General features: G+C 44.7%; 1 protein-coding gene across 1 annotated transcript; it reads right to left on the bottom strand.

Moving 5' to 3' along the window:
* Positions 1–8071: 8071 nt before the first annotated feature.
* On the bottom strand, positions 8072–21163 carry LOC149367779 (uncharacterized). Its single transcript, XM_089557439.1, has 12 exons — positions 17706–21163; positions 16722–16796; positions 14782–14908; positions 14517–14593; positions 14284–14343; positions 14036–14095; positions 13853–13915; positions 13098–13160; positions 12504–12697; positions 12034–12193; positions 11041–11152; positions 8072–9198 (listed from the first exon to the last, which is right to left on the bottom strand). The coding sequence occupies exons 1-12, from the start codon at positions 17890–17892 to the stop codon at positions 9120–9122; spliced, it is 1257 nt and encodes a 418-aa protein (XP_089413565.1). The 5' UTR covers positions 17893–21163; the 3' UTR covers positions 8072–9119.
* Positions 21164–24620: the final 3457 nt, after the last annotated feature.

Below are 24620 nucleotides of genomic sequence, written 5' to 3'. Positions count from 1 at the left end.
CCTACGGAAACAAGAGGAGGATGCCCTTGAGGTCATCCTTCGCAAAATTATTAAGCGTGGCGTTGACTTCCCCATCACTACTTCAAACAGCTGGCTTATGGTCCTTGGGGTGGTGAATACTTGCCGGGAGCTCGGCGGTGGGGAAATAGTTTTTTTTCAAGTCGTAGAAAAACAAGAATTATGCAGCAGCATTGCAGGCGGCCTTCAGACTGCCGGTTGTGGCCTCCAGGCCGTGCCTAGTCGCGGCGTCCTCTGCCCAGGTCACCAGCCGAAGTTGGAGATTCGGCTCGGTGCTGGACAAAGCAGCCTCCCACTGCTACGGACTGTTTAGGTGCCAAAAGGCAGGGGGCAAATGTGCTGGGCAGGAGAATAGGATATGAGCGTAGTTGGATCTTGGGCTGTCACATAAGCGTCAGGCCGGCGAGTACGCTCCGAGGTGGAGGAGGGCAAGGCGTGCGGGGGTGAGAAAGGTGTGGGCCTGAAGGTGGCGCCACAAGCGTTGGTGGTGCTGGGAAAGGGATTTGTGCGGAGGGGGCAAAGTAAGACGAGAGAGGCGGTAGTGTAAAGTAATATCATGGTACCTGAGGAGCGCATGGTGGTGGTGGTGAAAAGCCTTTATTGAATAAAAGAGGTGAGGCTCTTTAAAGAGCACCGCAATGGGTGGAGTCCTTATTTTGGGACCCCATTGGTCGAAGCCGCCAGCTTTTGGGCCTGAAAGTCCGAGCAGCCAAGCAGGGCCGCCTCCCATAATTCCTCTCTGGTACGGTTGGGGGGGGGGGGGGGGGGAGAGAGAGCTGAGTTGCGCTGGCAAGCCCAAACCATGTGTTAGGTGTCAGCCACCTCCTCACAGTGTTTACACTTGCCAGTGAACGCGGGATCGAAGTGTTTAAGTACTGCCGGGCGCAGCATTGTATTCGTGAATAATAGAAGCAGAATGCATTAGTTTGCTTTCCCCATTCCCTTTTGTTTTCCAGTACACAATTTCTAACTCCTCTGTCGACCTCGTCCAGTCGTACAAATACTTAGGTATCACCATTTCTAATGATTTATCCTGGCGTCTGCACGTGACTAACCTGATATCATCAGCTAATAAAACACTTGGCTTCTTGAAACGTCACCTGCGGGATGCCCCTCAACATGTAAGACTACAAGCATACATTTCACTCATCAGAACTAAACTGGAATTTGCATCGGCCATCTGGAACCCTCACCAAGCATATCTAACAAACGCCCTCGAAGCTGTGCAGAACAGGGCCACAAGATTCATTCATTCCTCGTATTCATACGACGTTAGCATATCATCTCTAAAATTGCAATCAGGTCTATCTAATCTTTCTGCTCGCCGTCGCTCTGCCACTCTCGTCTTATTCCACAAGTTTTTTTATTCGCCACTCAGACAAGAACCCTACATCTGCGCACCCCCGCCGCGCAGATCCCATCGCATCAGTCATCCTCTTCAAGTTTTGCGCCCACGTGCCCGTACTACTGTTTTCTCTAATTCATTTTTTTGCCGAGTAGCAGCTGACTGCAACGGCCTTCCCCACGATATCGCTGCCATCACCTGCCCTGGAACATTCATGACTGCATTGAACACCTGTACTTCTTAAAAACCCACCCCTTATGTAACACCCCGCAAGGGGTCTTTAAGGAAAATAAAGTGATGTGATGTGATGTGATGAGAGGGGACGGTGTGTGAACGTAAGGTGCCGATCGCCGGGGGTGCCACCCGTTCAACCACGTAGTTGTAGACCCCAGGCTTGGAGTCACTGAAAATGTATTCTGCGGAGGTCTGCGTGATGGCAAGGGCAATAGTTGCCTCCTTGGCGTCTACAGAGGTCGAAGTGTAGACTGAGGCAGTGAGAGTGGGTTGGAGAGAGTTGTTGACTGCAAGGGTGGGCTAGCCGAGGTTTTTTCCAGCATAGAGCCTACTTTGACGCTCCCTCTGCCCTCAAGTTGCCTATAAGGGACCAAGGTGGGCTGCAATTAGGTGCTCCCGTTTTCCACACTCTAAGAAAAAAAACGGCCCAGGAGGGAGTAAAGACAACTTTAGTCCTCAAAGCACCCCGTTAGTCCTTAAATTTGCACACGGCACTCTCCTTGCCACAAATGCGCGCCGTGCGCAGTCAACGGAGCAGCACACGAAAATCGCGCGAGAAGACCTCGACTACAATAGTATACTCAATTTTTGAAGTGCAGGATGTCGCCTAAGCCAGTGAGAGCACGGCTGCTGCCCGTGACGGAGCTAGTAGACTCTTTTGCGTGAGAAAAATGCTTCGCGCAACCGAAACGGCCGGCAGCTGTACAACCGCATAAACAAATACTACGAGCTTCAATACGTGTCGAATGTGAGTTGTAAAGGTTATGGTTGAGCAAGTGCACGTAGTTTCATATATCGTTGCCATTTGTTGACTAGCTTATGGGATGCTGTGTAAGTATCGGCGACACTTAGCGAAACGGTGAGTGGCAAGCAGTCAATTCCCTGTCACCGCTGTCCGCCACGGTGAACCATGACACGACGTGAACCATGACCTTCTATATTTGTTTTCAACAGTCTGTAATGTGCAGCTGCCAATAGACGATATGCGAAATGCGCAGCGCCATCTCTCGGCGCTCCGAGAACTAAGCCCTCCATGTTGGTTCGGTACAGACCCAAGCAACCACAGATATCCGTCGGACGTACGAGCTAGATCCGAACGTCCTTTGCCGAGATCGGACGTCCATCGGACGTACGAACACAATCCGATTTCGGATATCCGTATTCGTACATCCGCCGGACCTACAGACAGTGTCCACTTTTGTATTGTGAGCACGGATGTATTTATTCTACCGTCGAACAGTTACAAACAAAAGGCTTCAAATACAGACGGCAGCGTCTCCGCTCGCGGCTGAAGGCTCTCTCTCCGACTCGGCACTCCGAGAGGGAACGCGCGGAGACAGTCAGGGTTGCCAGGCCACTTATGAGTTTGGCTGTTCTAGGCGGTGAGTGGCTTGCACCTCACATCCCACCCCGCCTGCAAGTCCAAGTCCTCTTGGACAGGAACATTAGTCTACTTTGGCAAAGTCGTAGTCAAGCAGTCGCCTGGGTGGTGCACGGTGACGCTGAGGTCGCTGACTCGCTGAACCAGTTGGCTGATCCGGCTCATTGGTCATAGGTGGCATTTGCTCGGCATTGTCTTCGTCAGGACTCGGGATAGGTTGCACGGCTTCGCATGTGGGCTCCACTAGCACTGGGTCAAAGTACGGAGGGTGGTACAGTTTCATTTGACTTATGTGCACTGTACGCGTATCTGGTGAGGATGTGGCGGAGTTCGTTATGCGCCGAACGTCGTAGGTGACGGGCGTCCTTTTCCGTGTCACCTGGTAGAGTCCCTTGAACTTTGGCGCGAGCTTTTCAGTTCCGCCAAGTACTGGCTCTTGTCTTCGCACCCAGACAAAGTCTCCGACGTCAAATGAGGCGCTGCGGTGGGTGCGGTCGTAGATTATCTTGCGGTTCCTTTGAGCTTCCTGTGAGTTGCTCGCAGCCTCGCTGCGAAGGTCTGGCAAGTTCATAAGCCTGTCACGAATGTCGGCGGCTTGCGTTGTGCGGACTTTCTGATATGGGAGTTTCGGCAAAAATCCAAACAGAAGCTCGAATGGCGAAAATCCTGTACTTCTGTGGCGGGTTACATTGACAGCGAAAGCTGCTTCATCGAGTTTGGAGACCCACAGTGACTGATCATTGTTGCACAGTTTTCGGAGGACGGTCACAAGTGTGGCATTGGCACGTTCCACCAGTCCGTTGCTAGCTGCCCTGTAAGCTACTGCGAAGTGTATGTTCACACCATGCATATGCATGAAGTTTTCGAACAGGTGTGATTCAAATGACTTGGCATGGTCACAGAAACAATGGTCAGGAGCACCGAACCTGTAAAACATTGAGTGGAGATGTTTCAAGGCATCTTTTGTAGAGGTTGTAGGCACAGCAGTTTCATTGTGGAAGTGTCCCAGTATAGGTGCTGTTGTAAGTGCGGCACGAAGGGCTTCAAAGGCTTGTTGACACTCAACTGTCCACTCGAAGTCAGCCTTTCGGATGACAGCTTGCAGAGGTGCGGCAACTTTCGAGAAGTTCGGGATGAAGCGGCTCTTTTTGTCTTTCTGCGTCACGACAATGGCAGGAAATCCCCAAGGTCTAGATGAAGAACGGATGATGTCATTTTGAAGAAGAGATGCTGTTTGGGTTTCGAGGAACTTCCGATCACTGGCTGTGTAGCGGTATGGTTGCCGTCCATAAGGCTTTGCATCCGGCAGTAAGTTGATCTCGTGCTCGATGCCTTCATAAAGGCCAATGTCATCAGGACTGGTAGCGAAGAGACGTGAGTGGCGGTGCACTATTTGCTTCACTGCTGGCTGTTCTTCGGGCTTGAGTTGGGTCCCGATGACGATATCAGGGAAACTGTTGGGCGTGGATGAACATGGCTCAGAAGGAAATACGCTGCATGAGGCTGGCTGGGCTGGGCTCTTGTAGTCTGCTGGCTGAGTTTGAGACTGGGCTGCCTTGTTGAGCTTGCTCCACACGGGCTCGTGTTCGTCTGGTTCAAAATCCACTTGTAGGGGTTCGCTGGTGGTATGCGGTGGGTCAAAGCGAGACAAAGTTGATGTTTTAAGTATCACTGCATTGGACATACGCGGTAACAGTTCCTCTTTGCACAGCACGACAGTGTTTGTAGAGGGCTGGCAGATAACAGGAAGGTGTGGTGGTCTGAAATGAAGTTCCGCTTGAGCAGCATAAAACCAGTCCTCTCCCAGGATAAGGGGAAGGGCATTTCTCTGAAGGACTGCTGCTTCCACAATTGCAGAGAGGGGGCCTACGCTGATTTGCAAGAAGACAGATCCCTGAGGCGCGACGGAGGCTCCTCCTACGACGAGAAGGGGTGGCTTTGTCCACGGCTCTATGCTGAGGTTTTCAGCTAGGCTGGCAGCGAGGATAGTGACGTTGGAACCACTGTCTGGGAAGGCATTGATCTCTCCAAGGCCCTTGACGTGAGCAGTGATAACCGCACACCTGAGCATGGATCCAAGCAAAGGGTCCTCAGTGCGGCCAACACAAGCTGTTGGCGTTTTAGGGATTGTTTGCGTCTTGTCTCGGGAGGGCTGTCCTTTCTCAGTGCAGTTGCTAGCCAGATGGCCCTTTTTCTTGCAGCTATAACATACTGCTTCGCTTAGGTCTTGCCCTCGTCTGTAGGCAGGTGCACCATACTTGGAAGAGATTGCCTCGTACCGATGTTCTTGGTCAGCAGGTGGCAGGTTGGATATTCTTGAGGGCGGCAGCCTTGCACGGTTTGGTTGCTGGTAGGTGCTATTTATAGGTTGGGAAGGCTGGCGGATGTCTGCAGTGCTCTCGGTCGTGGCTGTAGCACTGGAGGTGACAGGACGCGGCTGTCGACTTGAAATTGGCGCGGATGGCTTTGTCAGTCTAGTCATGCGAGAGTGGTCCATGGCACGATCAACTTCTGAAGCGATGCTGACGAAATCCTGGACAGTCTTCGGGCGTTGAACGACGATCGCTGTAGCCACTTGCTCATCACGGATGCCCTGAATTAAATATTCGATGCGCTCTTTGTCAGTCAATGAAAGCGGGCACCTTCCAATTATCTTGAGCTTGGCGAAAGTATAGGTAACCAGGCTCTCATCGGGGCTTTGCTCACGCGCACCGACAAGTTCCTGCCACTGTATAAGCGACAGTCGCTCGCCGAACTGCGCTATAAGCGCTTCCTTCCACTCTGACCAAGTTTTTAGCTGGTGGCCAGTGATTTCCTTCCAGTCAGCGGCTGGGCCACGAAGTTTTGAGAGGGCGATGGCTAGCAGGGTAGCGGGTTCCCAAGAGGCAAGCTGTTGGGTGCGCTCGAGATCGTCTATCCATCGGGTTACGGATAACCCTCCGTCGCCACTGAACGTCGGAAGCGTTGATGACAAGTCCGGCAAAGTTGTTACGTGCACTGCTCTCGTAGAGGCTTGTGACAGTGACAAAGCTAGTTGATTTTGAAGGTAGGCGGTCAAAATCTGCATATTCTGTACGGGGTCGGCGCTGAACACTGGCATAGGCTGGAAAAACTGGTCACCTTGAGTTGGAGCGGGCTGCGTCTCGGTGACTGATCCAGTTGTTTCCGGTAGCAGGACTCGTTTTGCGGCAGTGTCAGCAAGGATGCGAGAAATAAGTTCGTCCTTGGAACCAGTATTGTCCAAATTGCGTTGCGATAGTTCATCTCGCAAGAAGTCCATTCTAAAACCAGCGAGGTCCGAGGCGGTGGCTTCCTCCCAGTTTATGAGCGGCATGGCGGCGGCGGCGGCGGTGAGACGGGCGTTGGGCTTCGGCTGCTGGTGCTCGACACACGTTGACTCTGGCTTTCGGTGAAGTGGCTTGCGGCTTCGAATGGGCGGGCTACACCGAGGTTCGGGACGTCGACTGCGCCATATGTGAGCACGGATGTATTTATTCTACCGTCGAACAGTTACAAACAAAAGGCTTCAAATACAGACGGCAGCGTCTCCGCTCGCGGCTGAAGGCTCTCTCTCCGACTCGGCACTCCGAGAGGGAACGCGCGGAGACAGTCAGGGTTGCCAGGCCACTTATGAGTTTGGCTGTTCTAGGCGGTGAGTGGCTTGCACCTCACAGTATATCCGCATGAGAGACGAGGTGGACGTCCGAAGGATGTAAGGTCGAGTATTTTCCCAGGCCATGAGTATGGACGTTTTTTATTTCACAGAAAATTCGAGTCTTTCGTGTATGTATACTGTTTTATTTGCATCAGTTGGAGGGTTTGACGCGAAGACGTTTGTAAATTGGTACGATTCCACTCCTACCTGCAGTGCAAGAGCCGCCAACGAGCTAAATTTATCTAAGAGGAGAAGCAGGTGTTGCAGAATTTAGCAAGAACTCAATGACTAGTTTTATATTTATAAAACTTCTCCAAATTAGAGGAGTTGCGCGACATGTCCACTGTTTTGCTAGCTAAACTTGCCATTGAAACCATTCGTAAGCATCAAAACTCCCGTGAATTCTGCTATCACCATCATCATAGATGTCAGTTCGCGGTCACACCAATCCAATCCATCAGTACGGCTCCGTAGCGCTGTTGTTGATATGTCGCGTAGTGTTGTCGCGCAGATCTTTATAGCTCTGTTATTATAAAATGTGGCTTTGTTCGGTCTGTGGACGAAAGTTGTATGTAACTTAAGCAATTCGAAATATACGGGAAGCGGCTGAAGCTCTTCTGGAACACCGGAATCCCGTACTGCGTCGACCTTTGTGTAAAGAAGGCTTAGTGCACATGTGATTGCCTACGAAGGTATGTATCCAGTACACTTCTTGGAACTTTGCTTCTAGGACAATTCAGCATGCTCATATAACATTCATTCACAGGACAGTGGGAGCAGTAAGCGCGAGGAGATGGCTTCCCCAAGTGTGTGCCCAGTGAACACAGCAACATCTCTTAGACATCTACAAATTGTCTAGGTAAGACATGGAAGATGTCTATATGACAGCTAGCCAGATATTTTAATAGTCTATTGAACATCTATGAGAAGTGTTTGCAAGTCACTCAAGACATCTAGAGTTCATCTTGGGAAGATGTTTCAAGACTTATCAAGCTGGTCAGTAGCAGTCTCATAGCTGGGATAACGCACCATACATTTTGGGTTACAAGACGTCTTGGAAGACGATCGTGTACACATCTTAAGGACACCTACTGCATGTCTATGAAAGAAATTTGGCACGTCTTAGAGATGTATATTTCTGTGCTAATGTGCCTTTATTTTCTCCTTAAAAGGCTAAAAATATCTTGCATAGACGCACTCAAAATACGATTTGACAGACTGAAGTTATAACCACTAACTGTTCTTATATGTAAGAGGCTTATTAGCACTGTTGATCTGCAGCAAATCTTAATTGCTAACATCAAAGCCTCTTGCATGTAAGAACAGTTAACGGCTAGCCTGCACCCGCCACATTTATAAACTTGGCAATTTACAGAAAAGTCAGCCAGTTGCACGCAGTTCTAGCATGCAAATAGCTTTAAAAAATAACGACTCAGTGTTGTGCAAGCTTTCACTTTAATAGTAATCAAATACGAAATGAAATACTTTTTATTTACACCCTGCTCAAGGGCCAAAGAGGGCATTACACACAGGATTCAGAAAAACCAATCTACTGTGGCAGTTGATTAAACAGTAGGTAAAGGCCATAACAAAGCAGCAGTCTGAAAAAAAAAAGCTAGAGAAGCAAAACAGAATGAAATATAAACATGATAATGTGAGGCGCACTGAAAAATAAAAATGCATAGAAAACGAACATGACAGACTTATGCACTGAGAAATATGGCTTGTCACAGCAACACCCTACACAAAACTGAAAAATAAGCATGAAAAGTAAGATTTGCTGGAAAACACAAGTACTTGGTGTTGTGAGTAAGCAAATAAAAGCCTTAAAAGAAAGAACATGACAAGGACTTATGCGCTTAGGAGCATGGTTTGCCGACAGCAACGACAAACAGAACTGAAAAATAAGCATAAAATGAAAGATACAATTTGGCGTGGCAAGTAAATAAATAAATATAAAAACATGACTAGATTTATGCACCTGAAAAAATCGTCCAGGAATTATCTAAAGAGAAAAGCATGAAATTCAAGATATACTTGTCCCTGCAAGTAAATAATTATCTGAAAAAAAAAAAAAAAATGACTAGACTTATGTGCTCAGAAACACTGTCTACAGCAATGTAATGACCTGAAGAGAACTGAAAAGTAAGCAAGAAATGTAAGATATACTGTAAAACACAAGCATGGCAGTTGGCACTGTGAGTAAAATAAAAAAAAACATGACAAGGACTTATGCACAACTACACAACAGCAGCGATGTAAACAAAACTGAAAAATAAGTATGAAATGCAAGATATGCTAAGTGCAGTAAATAAAAGAACACATGACAAAGAATTCGCGCAACACAACAGCGACAATGTAAACAGAACTAAAAAATAAGCATGAAAACAAGTATGCCGCTTGGCGTCATGAGCAAATAAATAAAAATCTTAAAAAAACATATGGCATGGACTTGTGTGCCCATAAACTTAGTTTCCCTGGAATAACTACATGTTCGCAGCTTCCACAAATGCTGAGACTGGCTGGCAGGTGGAGGTGAGGTGATCAGGAGTCCCCTTAGACATCCTGCAATGAGAAAATTATAGGTAATATACTTCAGTATGCTTTTATGAAGTTATGAAATAAGTGCCTTATGTTTTGTTTCCACATTAAAAATGGGACCTACATAAAAATTTTGCTTTGTTGTCCGCGGTCACACTGTCATACTGAAAAAAGCTGTATCATGCAAGGCAAAATGAATTGTCTGCAAAGAATGCCTTGTTAGCAACTATAGTGGTGCGAGAATAGTATTCTGAAACTAAACTGAATAATATAGTTTTGCTGGCGAAGTATATATAGAGAGCAGAAAAAATCAAACTGAATAGTGAGAACCAAATCAAACATCCACGCGATTATTCCCTGTGTTTGTGGATATTGACACAAACCAAACATTCATCCAGGAATGCTGTAACTAACGACTGAACACAGTCAGATTTTGCCCGATGATATTCATATTCACATAATGAAATTGCTTGTTCTTTCTGACGGTGATGGAAACAAGTGCTACACTTTGGCTGACATGAGGACAAGAGCAGTGCGCCACGACCTCCAATATCCGGCAAGGTGATAGGACATGTTTACTGAACCTGGCTGAACCTTGTTGATTCTAAACCATCGTCCATAAATTGGATTAATTTGCAGTCCTAATGGCACTGACTGCTCCTTGCACAAGCTGGCCATGCTGTGCATTGTCAGAGTAGGCTCTGTTTTAAAATAAGTCATCAGAAAAAAAAAAACACGCCCTATTCAAATTTGGTGCCTATGATCCAAATGCCTCACTTTATTCTGTTAGCTGCAAATTATTTGAAATGTGCACCTTTTCACTTGTTGAGTGAATCGAAACGGACATTTAATGTGTTATGAGAAAATACTGAATATTTGCACACCTGTTTAGTTAACTCAGCCTCTTGTAACATTAACAAGCTTTTTCTTTTAGGTAAGCTGCAGCCAAACAGTGGCCATGAGGCATCGCAGCTGTGTTTCAACAGCACAAAATTTCTGCATGCAAAAATGTATCACTGCACAGTTAGCTTCTTTTCCAATCCATCCCTGTGTGGTGTTCCACTACACATTTCACATCTTTTAGTCACATATATACAAAACATACGTAACATGCATTACTTCAAACAGCAGACCTGCTCTCTACCCCTGCAAATGTTACAAGAATCAAAAGCAAAATGCTGACTAAAAAAGTGAGGACAGGAAAAGAAAAAACTAAACACCAAAATCATTTTTTTAAATAGCCCCCTAGGACTTCTGCAGTATCCTTGATTAAACAGCTGTTGCAATAACAATTGTTAAAAGGGATTACATGACTCTATAGTCACTGTTAATTGGATAGCCAAGTCAATGTAATATCTAGTACGGTATTGCAGTAGATAGCACCCACTATATAAGAATATAAGAACTTTTAACACAACGGTAATTTCATATTTGTTCACTTTGCAAACAGTGAACAAAAAAAAAAACCCCGCAATACTTTACGAAGCTGCACAATATTTCATTTTTGCCGTCAGTCTTTTATCCATATGATTTCTTCACAAGTGCATTCAAATTGCTAAGGCACACCTCTGATGTCCAGGCTACTGGTAGTTTACACCTTCATTGTTAACAAGTGCAAAAAAGATGACAGAAGATAGAGAAGCCAACACAAGTGCCTATTCCTATAACTGGGCTTAGACCTAGTGACAGGGATGGGCTAATTACAAGCAAGGAGCTCAACCCATTAAACTAGTGAAATAGCCTGCCTCCACTTTCAAACAGTAGGGGGAAAAAGACAAGCCCACATGAGTACAAAGGTGACTTTTTTTTTCAAATTCTCAGTACATGTGGATAAGTGTATAAATCGCATCAGCACAATCCAAGTACCTCTTCTTGGCATTCTTCAGCCGTGCAGAGCAGTTCTTGAGCCACCCTTTAACTCCTGTTTGGATATCTTGCAGTGATGCCAGCGAGAGTCCATTCATAAGCCGTACTGCTTCTGTAAGAGGCAAAAAAAAAAAAATGACGGCATAAAAAACACTAAAACACAATCACGAGCACAACAGTTTCAAGGATCATGCTCTAGAGTATTATATGATCACGGTACATCATGATCGTTCTACAACACAAGACAGTGCAATGTTAGTTTAGTGCATTTTTGAATCAGCAGAATATGCTGAGCAAAACGAGATGCTACACCATCTGTCAGTAATCTGAAATGCACGTTGGCTGTTTTTGTTGCGTCTACCCGCTGGTCTTGCTACACAACGCAATGCACACGTTTTGGCAATGTACAAAGTGTGTTTTATTCATTAACCACACATTTACGTTCAAGTAGGCCCTAAGCTGGCTAAAGAAGGACCTTGCTGTGTCGCTTGCGGCTCGAAAACTATGACTTCAAGTAAAGGTCAAACTGAAACCGAAACTGAGGCCAGATATGCCAGAACTAAAGCACTGCTCCGCAGCCTTGGTTGCATAGCCACAAAAAGTTGCCCGGGAGTAAAGGTTTTTTTGCCAGGCGAAGTAAGAGAGGGCTTCAGCTGAGTAGGATACAACGTGAAAACAGCAGCTATCCTACTAAAACAGCAGAACTATGGGCAATGGTACGTATGCAGCATGTGTATTACTGAAAAGTAAAGAGATCAGTTTTAATTTTTGACAGTAACAAACAAGTTAGAGACCTAGAAATTCTTGTGCCGATATGATGCTTTAACCACGAACTACTATATCAATGAAAAATTATGTATGTTTTTGTATCCAGCTATGATATGACCATATATCTTACAAGCGCTGTTTAGCGGTTTGCAAAAATTTCAGCACTCAAGAATCTAATGCCAGAACTGCCTTGAGTAGTCATATGTGACATGGGAGTATACTCACTCTGGATCACATTGAATAGTTCCAAGTTAGCAAACACCTTCTTGCCTTTCTGGCCATACAAGCTATAATGTTGGCCCAAAGAGTCATCAATCAACTTTGATAATATCCTTGTCGTCGCAGCTTGGGCAGTGGTTCCACCTATACCAGCAAGCTGGCGAACCTGTAAAACCAGTAGGGGTTATGTAATACATGTTTTTGGCAGGAAATCTGTCCAGCAGCATTGCTAATGTAATGCCCACATTGCACTTGCTTTTACTTTACATATCCATGGCCACATCCTTCTTTAATTTCCTGCCACACTAATTATGTGCTCCCAATGAACCATATATGCACACTACGAGCAACTTGTGCACTCTGCTTTATGCCTTGCATCCTTCTCTGAGTACCCTGTCAGGTACATGAACTGGCAACTATGTTTATTCACCAAAAGCAAATGAACCACACCAGCACACTTGTAAAATGAAACATACCAGTCGTGCATGAAACTCTTGACATTTCAGCTTTTTTTCAATTTCTTGGATATCCTCCTCTGTTTTCAATGGTAAAATGACAGATTCTCCAGACCCTCCACTATCACCGCACTGTCCTTTTTCCAACAGCCCTTTTATCGCTCTAAGCTCTTTCTTCACAAAGCAAACTTCTCGCAGAATCCGAAGTGCATTATCTGAAAAGAGTAACCAAGAAACAGAAGTAAATGCATTAAGCCATAAAGTAGAAGCACACGTCATGCCTGTTGTTCTGATGGAGCAAGTATGTGGCATGCTGTATACAGATTGAAAGGACTGGATATTACATGGTGCTGCCCACAAAAGCAAATTGTGCTGCAGTACCAAGCCCAAAGAGCCAGCACAACTCTACAGCTTGATTTTGACAGAAATCTGATTCAACTGGCTGAGTAAAGCAGTTCATACTTGAATAAATTTACTTTACTGTTGACACAGTTCTTATTGCACATGAAACAAACTTTCCTACTCTCTATATTTACTGAGACAGATCCATTGTGCAATTATTTCCTGCATGGTGCTCAAGTATTTTGTTTTCTATTTGCAAGAATTTTTATTTACCAGAGCTGATGCTTCCTGCTTCTGATGCTGCCCGGTCTTTCACATGTGAGCATCCAAGGCAGGCTGCATATAAAGCAAAAATGTTAATACAATGAATGATGAACCTCTTCCATATTATACACCAGTGTTTTTAACGTTCATCAATATGTAATGTTTTTTGCTACTATGCTGAAGTTAAAGTACCCGACGAACCAAAATTTGAGAGGTCTTTCGGACCACAACTGCCCCAAATAGATCGAACAAAGTAAGTGTTCACTTAATAGCAAAAAGTACTGCAAGACGATAGAAATAGACTCTCATAAATTGATTACAACTCAAAATTTCAATTGAAACAGTTACTTCTAGCTTCAAATGACTGAACATGAAGTCAGATATATGTGCATTCATACTGAATAATTTATGCTCAAGCCCAACAATCGGTGTCACAGTATGCTCAAAGAAGTAACTAGACACTGCTTCCTGGTGGCGACTGACTGTGCCCAACATAACATAAGGTAGCATTTGTATACCTCAAGGATTTGGTGGCAAAAATCCCATGGAAGTGTGTGATGCTTCAGAGCTCTGTTTTACTGCAAGCAAAAATAACTACACATAGTTGGATATAGTTACATAAATGCTGCGTCCATTATGCTGCACACATTACTATACAGTTAGACCCGAAAAGCAGTCATACGATGCTCAGACTGGCAATGGAAACCTATGCAGCTTGATGGCACCTAATTGCACTTAACATATAATAAGGCAGGTGTGCGTACCTGAACTTGGTGACATAACGCCTGTGGAAGTGTGGGCTGCTCCGAATTCGAAGTGCCTTTTCTCTGTGGGCAAGGATGATGCGTGTAGCTTATAATAACATATATACATACATATGCAGATACAAAGACATGCGCAGGGTTCTGCATTAGGGGGAGGCAAGTTTCACCGCAATGCAAGCATACCTTGAGTACTTGGTGGCAGAACACTTGTCGAGGTGTGAGATGTTTCAGAATTTCGCCCCTCTGCCGGTAGAAATGATTGCATATAGCTGGATGCATTTACACTAAGACTGTATCGATCACACTCTACACATATACTATAATGCAAGCAAATTATAAACTGAAATACTCCAAGCCAAAGAACTTCAGCAACACTGATTAAAAGCTCTTAAACTGAAATGAAATTAGCTGCTCCTAGCATTTAACAGTACCTGAACGACTTGTTGCCAAAATGCCAGCAGAAGTGGGTGATGATTCAAAACTTCTTTCCCCTGCAGACAATGGAGACTGCATATAGCTGGATATATTTACATGAATGTTGCATGCATTTCCCTAAGCAGACTTGCTTAAGTAAAAGCCTGAAACACCTACACCAGCAAATAAGCACTGTGCAACTCAGTGCTGCTTAACAGTACCGAACATATGGTAACGCTAGTGACCTCACCTGAAGGACATGGTGACAAAATGCCTGTGGACGTGTGCAATGCTGCAGAACTGTTCTCTCCATGCAAAGTTGAACCACTGCAATTAGAAGCAACAACACAAAATTAACCAAACAAGAAAAATTATAACCTCCATGAATATGGTGTTTCTTTGTCATGAAAAGAGTACTTTTGAAATTCAGCTCCTAAATTAGAACAAGCTCTTTGAAAGAATCAGTTATTTTCTTATCACCCAGAAAATTTCTTGAGAAAGGGAACGTTCCATGCCTTTGAGACCTGAAAGGTGAGGGTGGAATACCACGGAGTCCAAAATCTTTGTTTCCATCTTCAAAATCAGAGATATCAGAGCTGCTCAAACTTGCCGATACCTTCTTTCGCTTCCCACGACCCTTCTCTGAAAATGAAATGTGAATTTGCAGCAAAAAAGTTCAAGGCGATGTCTATACTGGGTACCGATTCTAAATATCAACAGTTTGTGAATGCCACTAGCACGAAGGTGAGAAATTCACCACATAAATAGCCACCCCACTCAGAACTCCATAGATAAGACTGCTAGAAGTGAATTTACAATTTTTTTTAATTACTATAGATCTGCATTTTAAAAATTATGATGAGTACCCTGGTGTAGCCTTTGCAGATTGGTTATACAGCGAGGCAGGTATTCTGGTTGCTACAGAGCTAAACAATTTAATTAGCTAAAATCAAGTAATGAACTTCATTTTTGATTTCAAGGGCAATACTCTATAATTTGATGGCCATCAAAAAAGATGATTCTCCTTTCTAAATTTTCTTAATTGGTCTTATGCCTCAAAATTTCAAACGCCAGATATAGTATCTGGAAGGTAGTTGAGCTTGCTTTCACACATTGCACATTTATAAAATAGCTTTGCTAGGTGCAGTACTGTCACCAAAAATCATATTATATTCTTTCACATAAATATGCAAACAGTATTCAATATTACTACTCAAAAATATAAGCAGTACCATTTTTAAATGTGCAATGGGTGAATTGCCAACTCGAGAAGATTCCAGATGCATAATTTTGGCTTCTAGAGATGCTGTGGCGAAAGTGAAGTGAAATTGTGAAAAAAAAAAAAAAAGGCACTGACTTTTACTGACAACATACTCTAGCGAGGCCGCTGTCATGCAATCCACACAGACTACATTGGTCCCAAACAAGCACCTGTGCTATGATTTAATTTTCTGCTCAGCACACCGCTCAAGAGCTCTAGATAAATGATCGAATCGAAATGCACAGATAGCACTGAGATGTCTCTCATAGTTTGTTTAAAGACATCTGTACACAGGGTAACAAAGGAGAAAGGAGATGGCTACACAGTATGAAAGAGCACTGAACAAGGGTTGAGGGGGCCCGAGCCTGCAAGCCAAGCCAACATTTTAACAAGGGATCTTGTCTTCATCTGAGATAAGCCCCTTTGTTGAAATGTTGGCTCGCCTTGCAAACCAAGGTACCCCAACCCTTGTTCAGTGCTTTTCCATATATCTGTGCATAGAGACATCACTCGCTATAACTCACTTATCAAAACATGACTCTCACCACTTCAGCATCGTTTCAACACCTTAAAATTTAGCTGCTAACAGCAAATATGCAAAGTAAGCATGTGTTGCCAGCTATGAAATGGGAAAATGTCATTTCAGATAAAGAGCAAGCCAGTTCTCATGCCAAGTAAAGTACAGCCAGCCGTCACAGTTTTAAAGAACCTCTTCACTACTATACTTACAGCTGATCATTGTTTAAACAAGTTTATTTACATCATCCCTTCTTATAACGTACACTAACAGCAAAGTCCAGTGCAAAACATTTTTTCACATGACAGATGATGAAGCAGGTGGCCTACTCACTCCGAAATTCTACCACTGATAGGACACAGAAAGATGCGCCAAAGCCTCTCTTGGGCATGTGATCAATCAGATCAGTAAGATTCACTGAGTATTGCATATCCAAATGGCAACTATTCAAAGCATAGCATCATGCAAAGATAGTATCCAGCTTAGCAAGTATTGAGCAAATTAGGCTACTTTGTTTGCATAAATGATAAATGGTTAAGCCATAAAGCTGTGCAGTAACTAGTTCTTAATTCACAGTATTTTCTTGTTCACAACTTTCAAAGCCAGAGTACACCTTTTCAAAGCTCTAGTGGCAGTACTTCTGAAATATTTAATACTTGGAATTGAGGGCTACATACCTTGATCTGTTGAAGTTGCGATGTCATCTGTATCCTCAGCTTTTCTTAATTTTGATCTTGCCCTTTGGTATGTGTCTAAAATAAAACAAAATTGGACGTTCAGCATTCATTTTAGCCCAATTTAAAGCCTCCAACAGTGAATGTCAAAAACAATTGTTTAAAAATCTAATGTGAAATGTTTCCTTATGACTTCAGTAAAAATAACACTACTGAACATACTGTCAAAGGCAGACCGCAATGAAGAAAGAATTTTGGAGGTTTGTCCTGGTTAGACCACATTATATGAGTAACCTCTGTCAATCATGGCAGTATATTTGTATGGCTTAATAACCTTTCCTTCATTCCAGCAAGCTATATTGGCAAGATGATCCGACTCAGTGCCTGCACCATAGAGTTGACATATTCAAAGCAGCGCGTGCCTTATTTGCGGCAAGACTGAAGGGCCATGCACCAGCAAATCAGCTGTTCTACCCTGGCCTAGTCACTTGGTACACAGCAGCATCTCTCCCCAGCAAATCATGCATGTTACTTCATATGGGAACACCTCCAGCAGAGGAAGGTCGAAACCGTGCCTAATTTGATCATGAGAGTTGCAGTATGAAAAGTAGAGCTTATACTCTAAAATTTCCACTCCAAAAATACTGATAAATTTTATAATCAGTTTTAACAAATGAAACGTCAACAGGACAAATGAAACACGACCACTCTGCTTCCAAAGCTAAGAATTATGGTGATCTATATTGTGGAAATCCAATTTTCACTTTGTATAAAAGTAAAACTCAACTGTGCTGGTGTTAACTATGAAGTGACTACTATCTTGTTTCACTGTTTGTGCTTCATCGCATCCATGTTGCATTAAATGCAGACAGTTCATGCTATATTAAATATTCCTTTAATTAACCAGCAGAATTCAACATATATCCTCTTTTCTTAATCCCATAAGATTAAGAAAAGATAACAGGGAAAACACACTGGTTTTCTTACCTTCAAAACTCAGAACGTGAACAGTGTGCTTCTTGAAAGAAGCATCTGGCACTTCTCGGTGTTTCACCGCCTTGACGGTACGAGTTGCACGGAACGCTGTTGGCCACAGACACTCGTCTCCTTTTAGCCAATTTGTTGGCACCACATCGATTGAGTCATCGGATAAAAAACGAACTATAGCAAACATTGCCTGAAAAAGTGAAAACTATTAGGCTGCAGACAGTAAAAGCATTGAAGTGTTGGTAAAAAGTAGACAATTAAAGATACAACAACACATACATCTGATGATGAGGCAAAATTACATAGTATGAAGCAATGGAAAAGCTAAATACTCAATATTGGAACCTAAATAAGGAAGCAGCATACATTTTGACTGGACACGCGATACCGGCCACACCTTGCAAGATGACAGATGAGATACAACAAAAATGCCCACGTCACTGGAGCGGCAAGGTACAGTGTAGAAATCTCTCACCTCTGTGAACTGTCTGCCCACAATCACTTTTGAACCTGCTTCATCAAAGCAAAAATCGGAGACTAGGATTACGCAACAGTTGGAGAGAATGCAGCCATTGTCTCCAATAGCCGATTTAAGGACAAACTTTGGAAAGACGGCAGTGTGAAACTGTGGCCCCCTGCAGTCATTCGGTAGCTGTCCTCCCATATGCATCTTCTTGAAAACAATGGAAGGTTCTGGACCATTCTGGAAGGCATTGAGGTTGCCACTCTCTTTGAGCTCAATTAATCTGTTGTGCAACTGCTCAAGCGGGCGAGTTGAACTGCGAAGCAGCTGTTTCAGACGAAACATAAAGCTTTCAGCCGGGAAGGCACTGAAATTGTCTAATGCTCCATAGTTTGCTACATCATCAGCAAGATGCACTAGCCCATGGACATTATATGAAACTTTCCCGCGACCATACAATGACTTGAAACTGCGAACAAAAAAACAAAGAAGGTCCTTGGCATAATTATTGTATGTCATGCACATGGATGGGCTAGCAAGTATGATAATAGCAACATGCAGTACGAGGAAATGTTCATACCTCTCTTGCCCTAGGACACCTTTCAACACTACTGGACCAAAGTATAAAACAAAGGAACGGAATTCAGTTGCCTTCCAAAAGCCAAGATCCTTCAAAGACCGTGGTAGTCGTGCCAGTTCACCGCAGCAAAATTGTTTCAAATCAACCAAACGCTGAGATATTTCATTTACAGACAGTGATGGCAGGCGGTAAGATTTACTGCCCTTAATCCACAGAAGCAGCAGCTTCTTCACAACACCAATGCAGACCAAATGCATATAATCTAAAGGAAACTGTGTGACTAGGCCTACAGGCAAGGACTGAAGGGGCGTGTCTTTTACATGGTGTTCTTCTTGTGCTTTTTGAGCAAATGACTGATCTGTTCGCAGCTGTGCGTCAGATTCAAGAAAAACGACCGTTCCATCTACAAACTCGCCCTCTTGTGTGCACTTTCCGCAGCCAAAGTAGCCGGAGTGCGACTTGGTGCCTAACAAGAATGCTTTAGCCGGTGCGTCACAAACAAATCCCCTTACATAAACAGAGAATATTTGTCCACAGAAATGGAATCCATTTGCCAAGAGGTCTTGAAGCTCAGCAAGGAAATCCGAAAGGTACTCCTCAACGGAATTTGGCTTTGCATGGCCATGATAACAGCCAATCAAGAATACTCCACTATGAGCTACGTCCTGAGTTTTACCAAGAACTGGCCAAAACTGACTGTGAGTGCTTTTGGTTAGTGGCAGCCCATCAACATAAAACATTATACCAATTTGGGGTGGTATGGTCGAAAGGTCACTGACTTGTACAAGTAGGCTTTTCAAACTCTCTGCAATGCCGAAGTGAAAATAGGAACCCGGTGGCACATCTCTAGTTACTGCGCATGCCCTGCGAGGTGTAGACAGCAAAGTTCTTGGGTCGCGCGGCAAGCCTGAGAAGATGGGGTAACGCCTCAACTCATTCATAAGTGAGGAAAGGGCTCCATGAGTGATCTTATGATCACCAGACCATTCAGTCAGGAAGTGTTTCATGCGACACACTGAATCACTATTTGCCATGGCACTATTTGTCTGTTTTTCACTGATGCTGCTCAAAAAAGTTCCAGGCAAAGCCTCAACCTCGGAATCTGTAGAGAATGCATCTGAAGGGAAGCTCTTGCTTGACGCAGTTTCATCTGAGCTACTGTCGTGAACAGGCACAGGTTCAGAATTAGTGCATCCCACTCCTACCTGCAGACAGCTGTCATGAAAAGCACCATCTTGTGCCAACTCAGTTGGGCAAGATCTGCCAAAATCGGCCCCCCTTGCAAGGTCACCACAACTGCTTGAAACTGAAAAAATGCGCGCGTTCGGATTATCCTCAGAATTCGAACTGCCTGAAACCGAAACAATGCGCGCGCTCGGATTATCCTGTTCAAAGGACGGCAGCTCAGATGAAACCTCTTCATCTCCAGAAAGGGTATCAGCATGACTACTAGGTGAATCCATTCCCTCATGAGAGCTGCATTCAGATACGTCACCACCAATCTCGCATTCGAACTCTGACGTAGTGCAAACATTATTGGAGGCGTTCCTGTCCACCCAGTTACTACAGCTTGCTTCTGCAGTGCTCCGGGTATCAGTCGTGATAGGCTGAGAGCTACATGTAGAAACTTTTGACACAATTTTATTTAACCGGCGCCTCTTCTGCCACCGCGAAAGACTTTCAAAGGGTTTCTTTGGCCGCTCCATATTACACATTGCGCGCACCTGACAATCCGGCGGGTACACCTACACGCTCATCTTAGTTGAAAATGGAGCACTGTCATACGAGAGCTCGCGGGTCGGCGCACACGTGCACGATGTAACTAAGCGAGAAAGAAACGGGGCAAGCCTACCGGTGTCGGCAGCACTAACAATTAACACCGAGACGCCCCGCTGACGATAAAGTCAGTCAACAAATATGCAGTCAGCAAAAATTCCAGTGAGGAAGCGCTAGTTTTTGCCCAGCATGCATAGTTCTATATTTTTTTTTGGCCGCGGTACATAATTACATTTCGCGTGCACGTGGATGCATGCCTGTAGTACATCTGACAATCCGGTCGGGATACTGGATACACATAAAACACCTATACGTGCATGCTATCCTAGTTGACAATTGAGTACTGCTCATCAAAAACGTAAGGACACTACCCGAATATAGGCGCCGCTCCCACACCGGGTTGATGTTGACACCAAAGAAGCACGATCAATAGCGACGACGGAGCAACCGCTGCAGTTCCTTTCTCCGGCTTGTCTGACAGTTTGCGCGGGAACAACGGTCAATGTGCAGTACCGCAGTTAACAAAATTAAATCAATTCAAGATACGAATACAATAATTTCAAGTGACAATTAAAATGAAAATAAAAAAAAAATTAAAATATGATGAGAAACAAATACTAATAATAAAATTAAGTTTATCAAGGTTGGAATCGCTGCAGGCCATGGAGGAATTTCCTTCCTCCATGCTGCAGGCGGACGACGGCTGTTGCGACGCGCGTCTTTCTCTCTCGCTCTTCTTTTTCTTCCTTCTTTCTCTATTTTCTCTTCTGTCCGCACGAGGCAGCGGAGGTGGCTCAGCAACAGAGCTATAATCTAGTACACTATAAACAGAGCCAGTAGCAGGCCCGTGCAATTTCTTTTCCTTCTTCCTTCAGTCGCAACAACAACAACAGCACACGCGCGTGCACGTACGTGGGCGCCGGCTTTTCGCCGCCATAGAATTAAAACCTGCCTTTAATTTCATAGCCCTTAATTTTAGAAGTGCGTGCGCAGCGCTATGGCTGAAAATGTTAATTTTAGTTTGCTGTGTATATATATATATATATATATATATATATATATATATATATATATATATATATATATATATATATATATATATATATATATATATATGATACATATAATATTGTGCAGGCTTTAATTTTAAGCTTTTCTCTCGGATTCTTATAATTGTTGCTAGTTCCGTTTCAGCTTTTTTTTTTTCGATTCACGGGAATATGGCGCGACAGTCGGCTACTCGTTCATCCGAGTTGTGACCTAGTCGAAGCGCCGAAGCCAATTGCATCATGTGTACGCGGCCACAAAAATGTCTCCCGGGGATGTCTTGGAGACAACTTGCTTAGCCAACTTCTAAACGCCTTGTGTAGCTGAAGACGCAAATATCCCTCCAAAGAAATCTTCCAGGCGTCTTGGCTAAGATGTCTATTAGACGAGTGTCAAACACCGTCTTGTAGATGTCTTTTGTAGCCCAAGATATTTATGACTTTTATAGATGTTTCTAGACATCTACAGGATATTGTGTGCTCAGTGGGGTGCTGTTCTCACACTTTCGGGAGCCTACATCACACAGCTGCGGGAGCCCTTAACTCGCGCGACTAATTCCCACTCCTCTTCAAAGTTGCGGGACGGAGTGTTTTCGCATCTTGTTAATTTTTAAGGCATCGCTATGTTCACTGTGCCTATATAAAGAGTGACAACGCGCGAAAGGCAGACCATATATGAAGCACGTGTAGTTCTCAGTGGTTCGCAACGGAATCTTTGCGGCTTTCTGTGCACAGTCGCGTACAGTGCTGCGAAGGTTAGTGCCCTAAGGCCCATGAAAATAAATGAACAGATACATTGTCAAATATGGTGTGGAAAAGTGAGAGCTGTTATTCCCTTATATTTATTGAGGTGTTTGTTAAAGTGAATTGTCTGTTATACGTGCAGCATTAAACACTTCTATTAAATGGTTCCAATGTTTTTACTTGGGCTACTGCATTGTGCCATTTGTTTCACATGACTGATGTTTGCCGCGTTCTTTTTTATTTCAGAAATCCTGTGGGTGGGAAGATTACGGATGTGTGTCCCAAGCTTGCCACATTTGAAGAGTCACATTTAAGAAATTTTCCGAATGTAACCCATTGCTCTGCTGATGTATCATCAACCACAATAAAATATGCGTGCTATGCATGAAATTGTTTTTGGTTTTATTGCATTGCGCGGAGTGAAAAAAGCACGCATGCACCGTATATGCGAATATTCGAGAAAGATCCGCCAATGGACGTACTCAACTGGACGTCCGTCGGCGGGCGAACCGTATACCTTTGGCCACCTTTCGGACGGCCGACGGACGTCTACCGGCTGTTTGCGGATGTTCAACGGACGTACAGAACATCCGAAATAGACCTCTGTCGGCCGTCCGAAGGATATCGGTGGTTGCTTGGGGAAAACGAAACCGCGGCACTGCTTTGGGTTAAAGCGGCTGCGCTTCGTTTGAAAAGTGGAATGACGATCGATGCGATCTTACCCTATGCTGTCCACTATGCAAAGAAACTACGAGCGTTCCAGGTTTTCGCTTTTCTATTTTTTTTCTGTCCCAAAGTTTTAGTAAAAGCAAATGCCATGTGAGGTATCGTGTGTCAGCACGCTATTCAGTGCACAGCTTGCGCTTTCTGCGCTGATTTTTCACAAAGCTTTCTAGGTGATTTGCGTTTACATTAAGATACGGACCACAGCCTTTGTTGCCTCTGATCAAAATTAGAAGACGATTTAGTGCATTTATTACTTCTCCGGAAGGGCGTGAATATTGTCACGTTGTAGTGACGGCAATCCAGCAGTCAGGAAAACAGCAACAAGCCTTGCAAACGAAGCTCTTTATTTGGGCGCCCGCAAAAGAACTGAATCATTCGGCGGCGGCGTAAGCAACAAACGGGCTCGTCAGTCGTCGAACTTCGAATTCCCGCTGCTCGCGGCATCGCTCAATTTAAAGCCGGCAAGGAAACTTCGAGATAACAGGTCGAGATCATCTAGAGTAATCTGGAAACAGATGCAGCTCGGCATGGCTGTGATCAATCGAGATTAGTCCGGTCGCTTCTCGCGTCACGCACAAAAATGGTAACACCTCTTTCTTGCGGCCTTGCGCCACCGAACGGACACTACAATGATACTTGGCATTACCCCCCTCCCAAAGAAGCATCGTCTCGATGCTTTAAAATGAAAATAAACACGGAGAATGAAAACTTTGAGTCCCTTAGCGTTCATAATATGGCTTCAGACGTACGACATGTACGACTTCCGGGCGTGTGCGGCGTCGCTGAGATGCTGTCGTACCGTCGGGGATGACTTCATAGTCGAGGTCACCGATGCGACGGAGAACCCTGTACGGGCAAAAGTAGCGTCGCAGCAACTTTTCACTCAATCCACGGCGGCGAACTGGCGTCCATATCAAAACACGATCACCTGGCTTGTAATGCGTGTCTCGTCGGCGCAGATTGTAGCGTCGGGCGTCGGTGTGCTGCTGGTCTTGAATGCGAAGCCGCGCAAGTCTTCGGGCTTCCTCGGCGCGATGAAGGTAGGCGGCGATGTCGAGGTTGTCTTCGCCAGAAACGTGCGGGAGCATTGCGTCGAGTGTTGTCGTGGGCTTCCTGCCGTATACCAGTCGGAATGGGGTAAACCTGGTTGTCTCCTGGACGGCAGTATTATAAGCGAAGATCACGTAGGGCAGAATGGAGTCCCACGTCTTGTGTTCGGCGTCGATGTACAGCATGTCTGCGATGGTCTTGTTCAGACGCTCTGTGAGTCCGTTGGTTTGTGGATGATAGGCAGTTGTCCTCCGATGGCTTGTCTGGCTGTAGTTTAAAATGGCTTGCGTCAGCTCCGCTGTAAATCCCGTTCCTCTGTCTGTGATGAGCACTTCAGGGGCGCCGTGTCGCAGGAGAATTTGTTCGACAAAAAATTTTGCAACTTCTGTTGCGGTACCACTAGGCAACGCTTTTGCTTCGGCGTAGCGGATCATGTAGTCGGTGGCCACGATGATTCACTTAATTGTTACCTGATGATGAAGTCGGAAAGGGGCCGAGGAGGTCGATCCCCATTTGCTGAAAGAGCTTAG

Source organism: Amblyomma mixtum, chromosome 1, assembly GCF_055824585.1.
Source record: "Amblyomma mixtum isolate Tamu chromosome 1, ASM5582458v1, whole genome shotgun sequence".
Classification (NCBI taxonomy): Eukaryota; Metazoa; Arthropoda; class Arachnida; order Ixodida; family Ixodidae; genus Amblyomma; species Amblyomma mixtum.
Note: the sequence above shows the minus strand (reverse complement) of the source record. Positions and strands in the feature narration are given on the sequence as shown.

Coding starts and splice junctions, on each gene's coding strand:
- LOC149367779 (XM_089557439.1), bottom strand. CDS start 17,892: ATGTTTGCTATAGTTCGTTTTTTATCCGATGACTCAATCGATGTGGTG. Junction 12,698..13,097: donor AGCAGGAAGCATCAGCTCTG/GTAAATAAAAAT, acceptor TACTCTTTTCAG/ATAATGCACTTCGGATTCTG. Junction 12,194..12,503: donor AAGAGTTTCATGCACGACTG/GTATGTTTCATT, acceptor CTGGTTTTACAG/GTTCGCCAGCTTGCTGGTAT.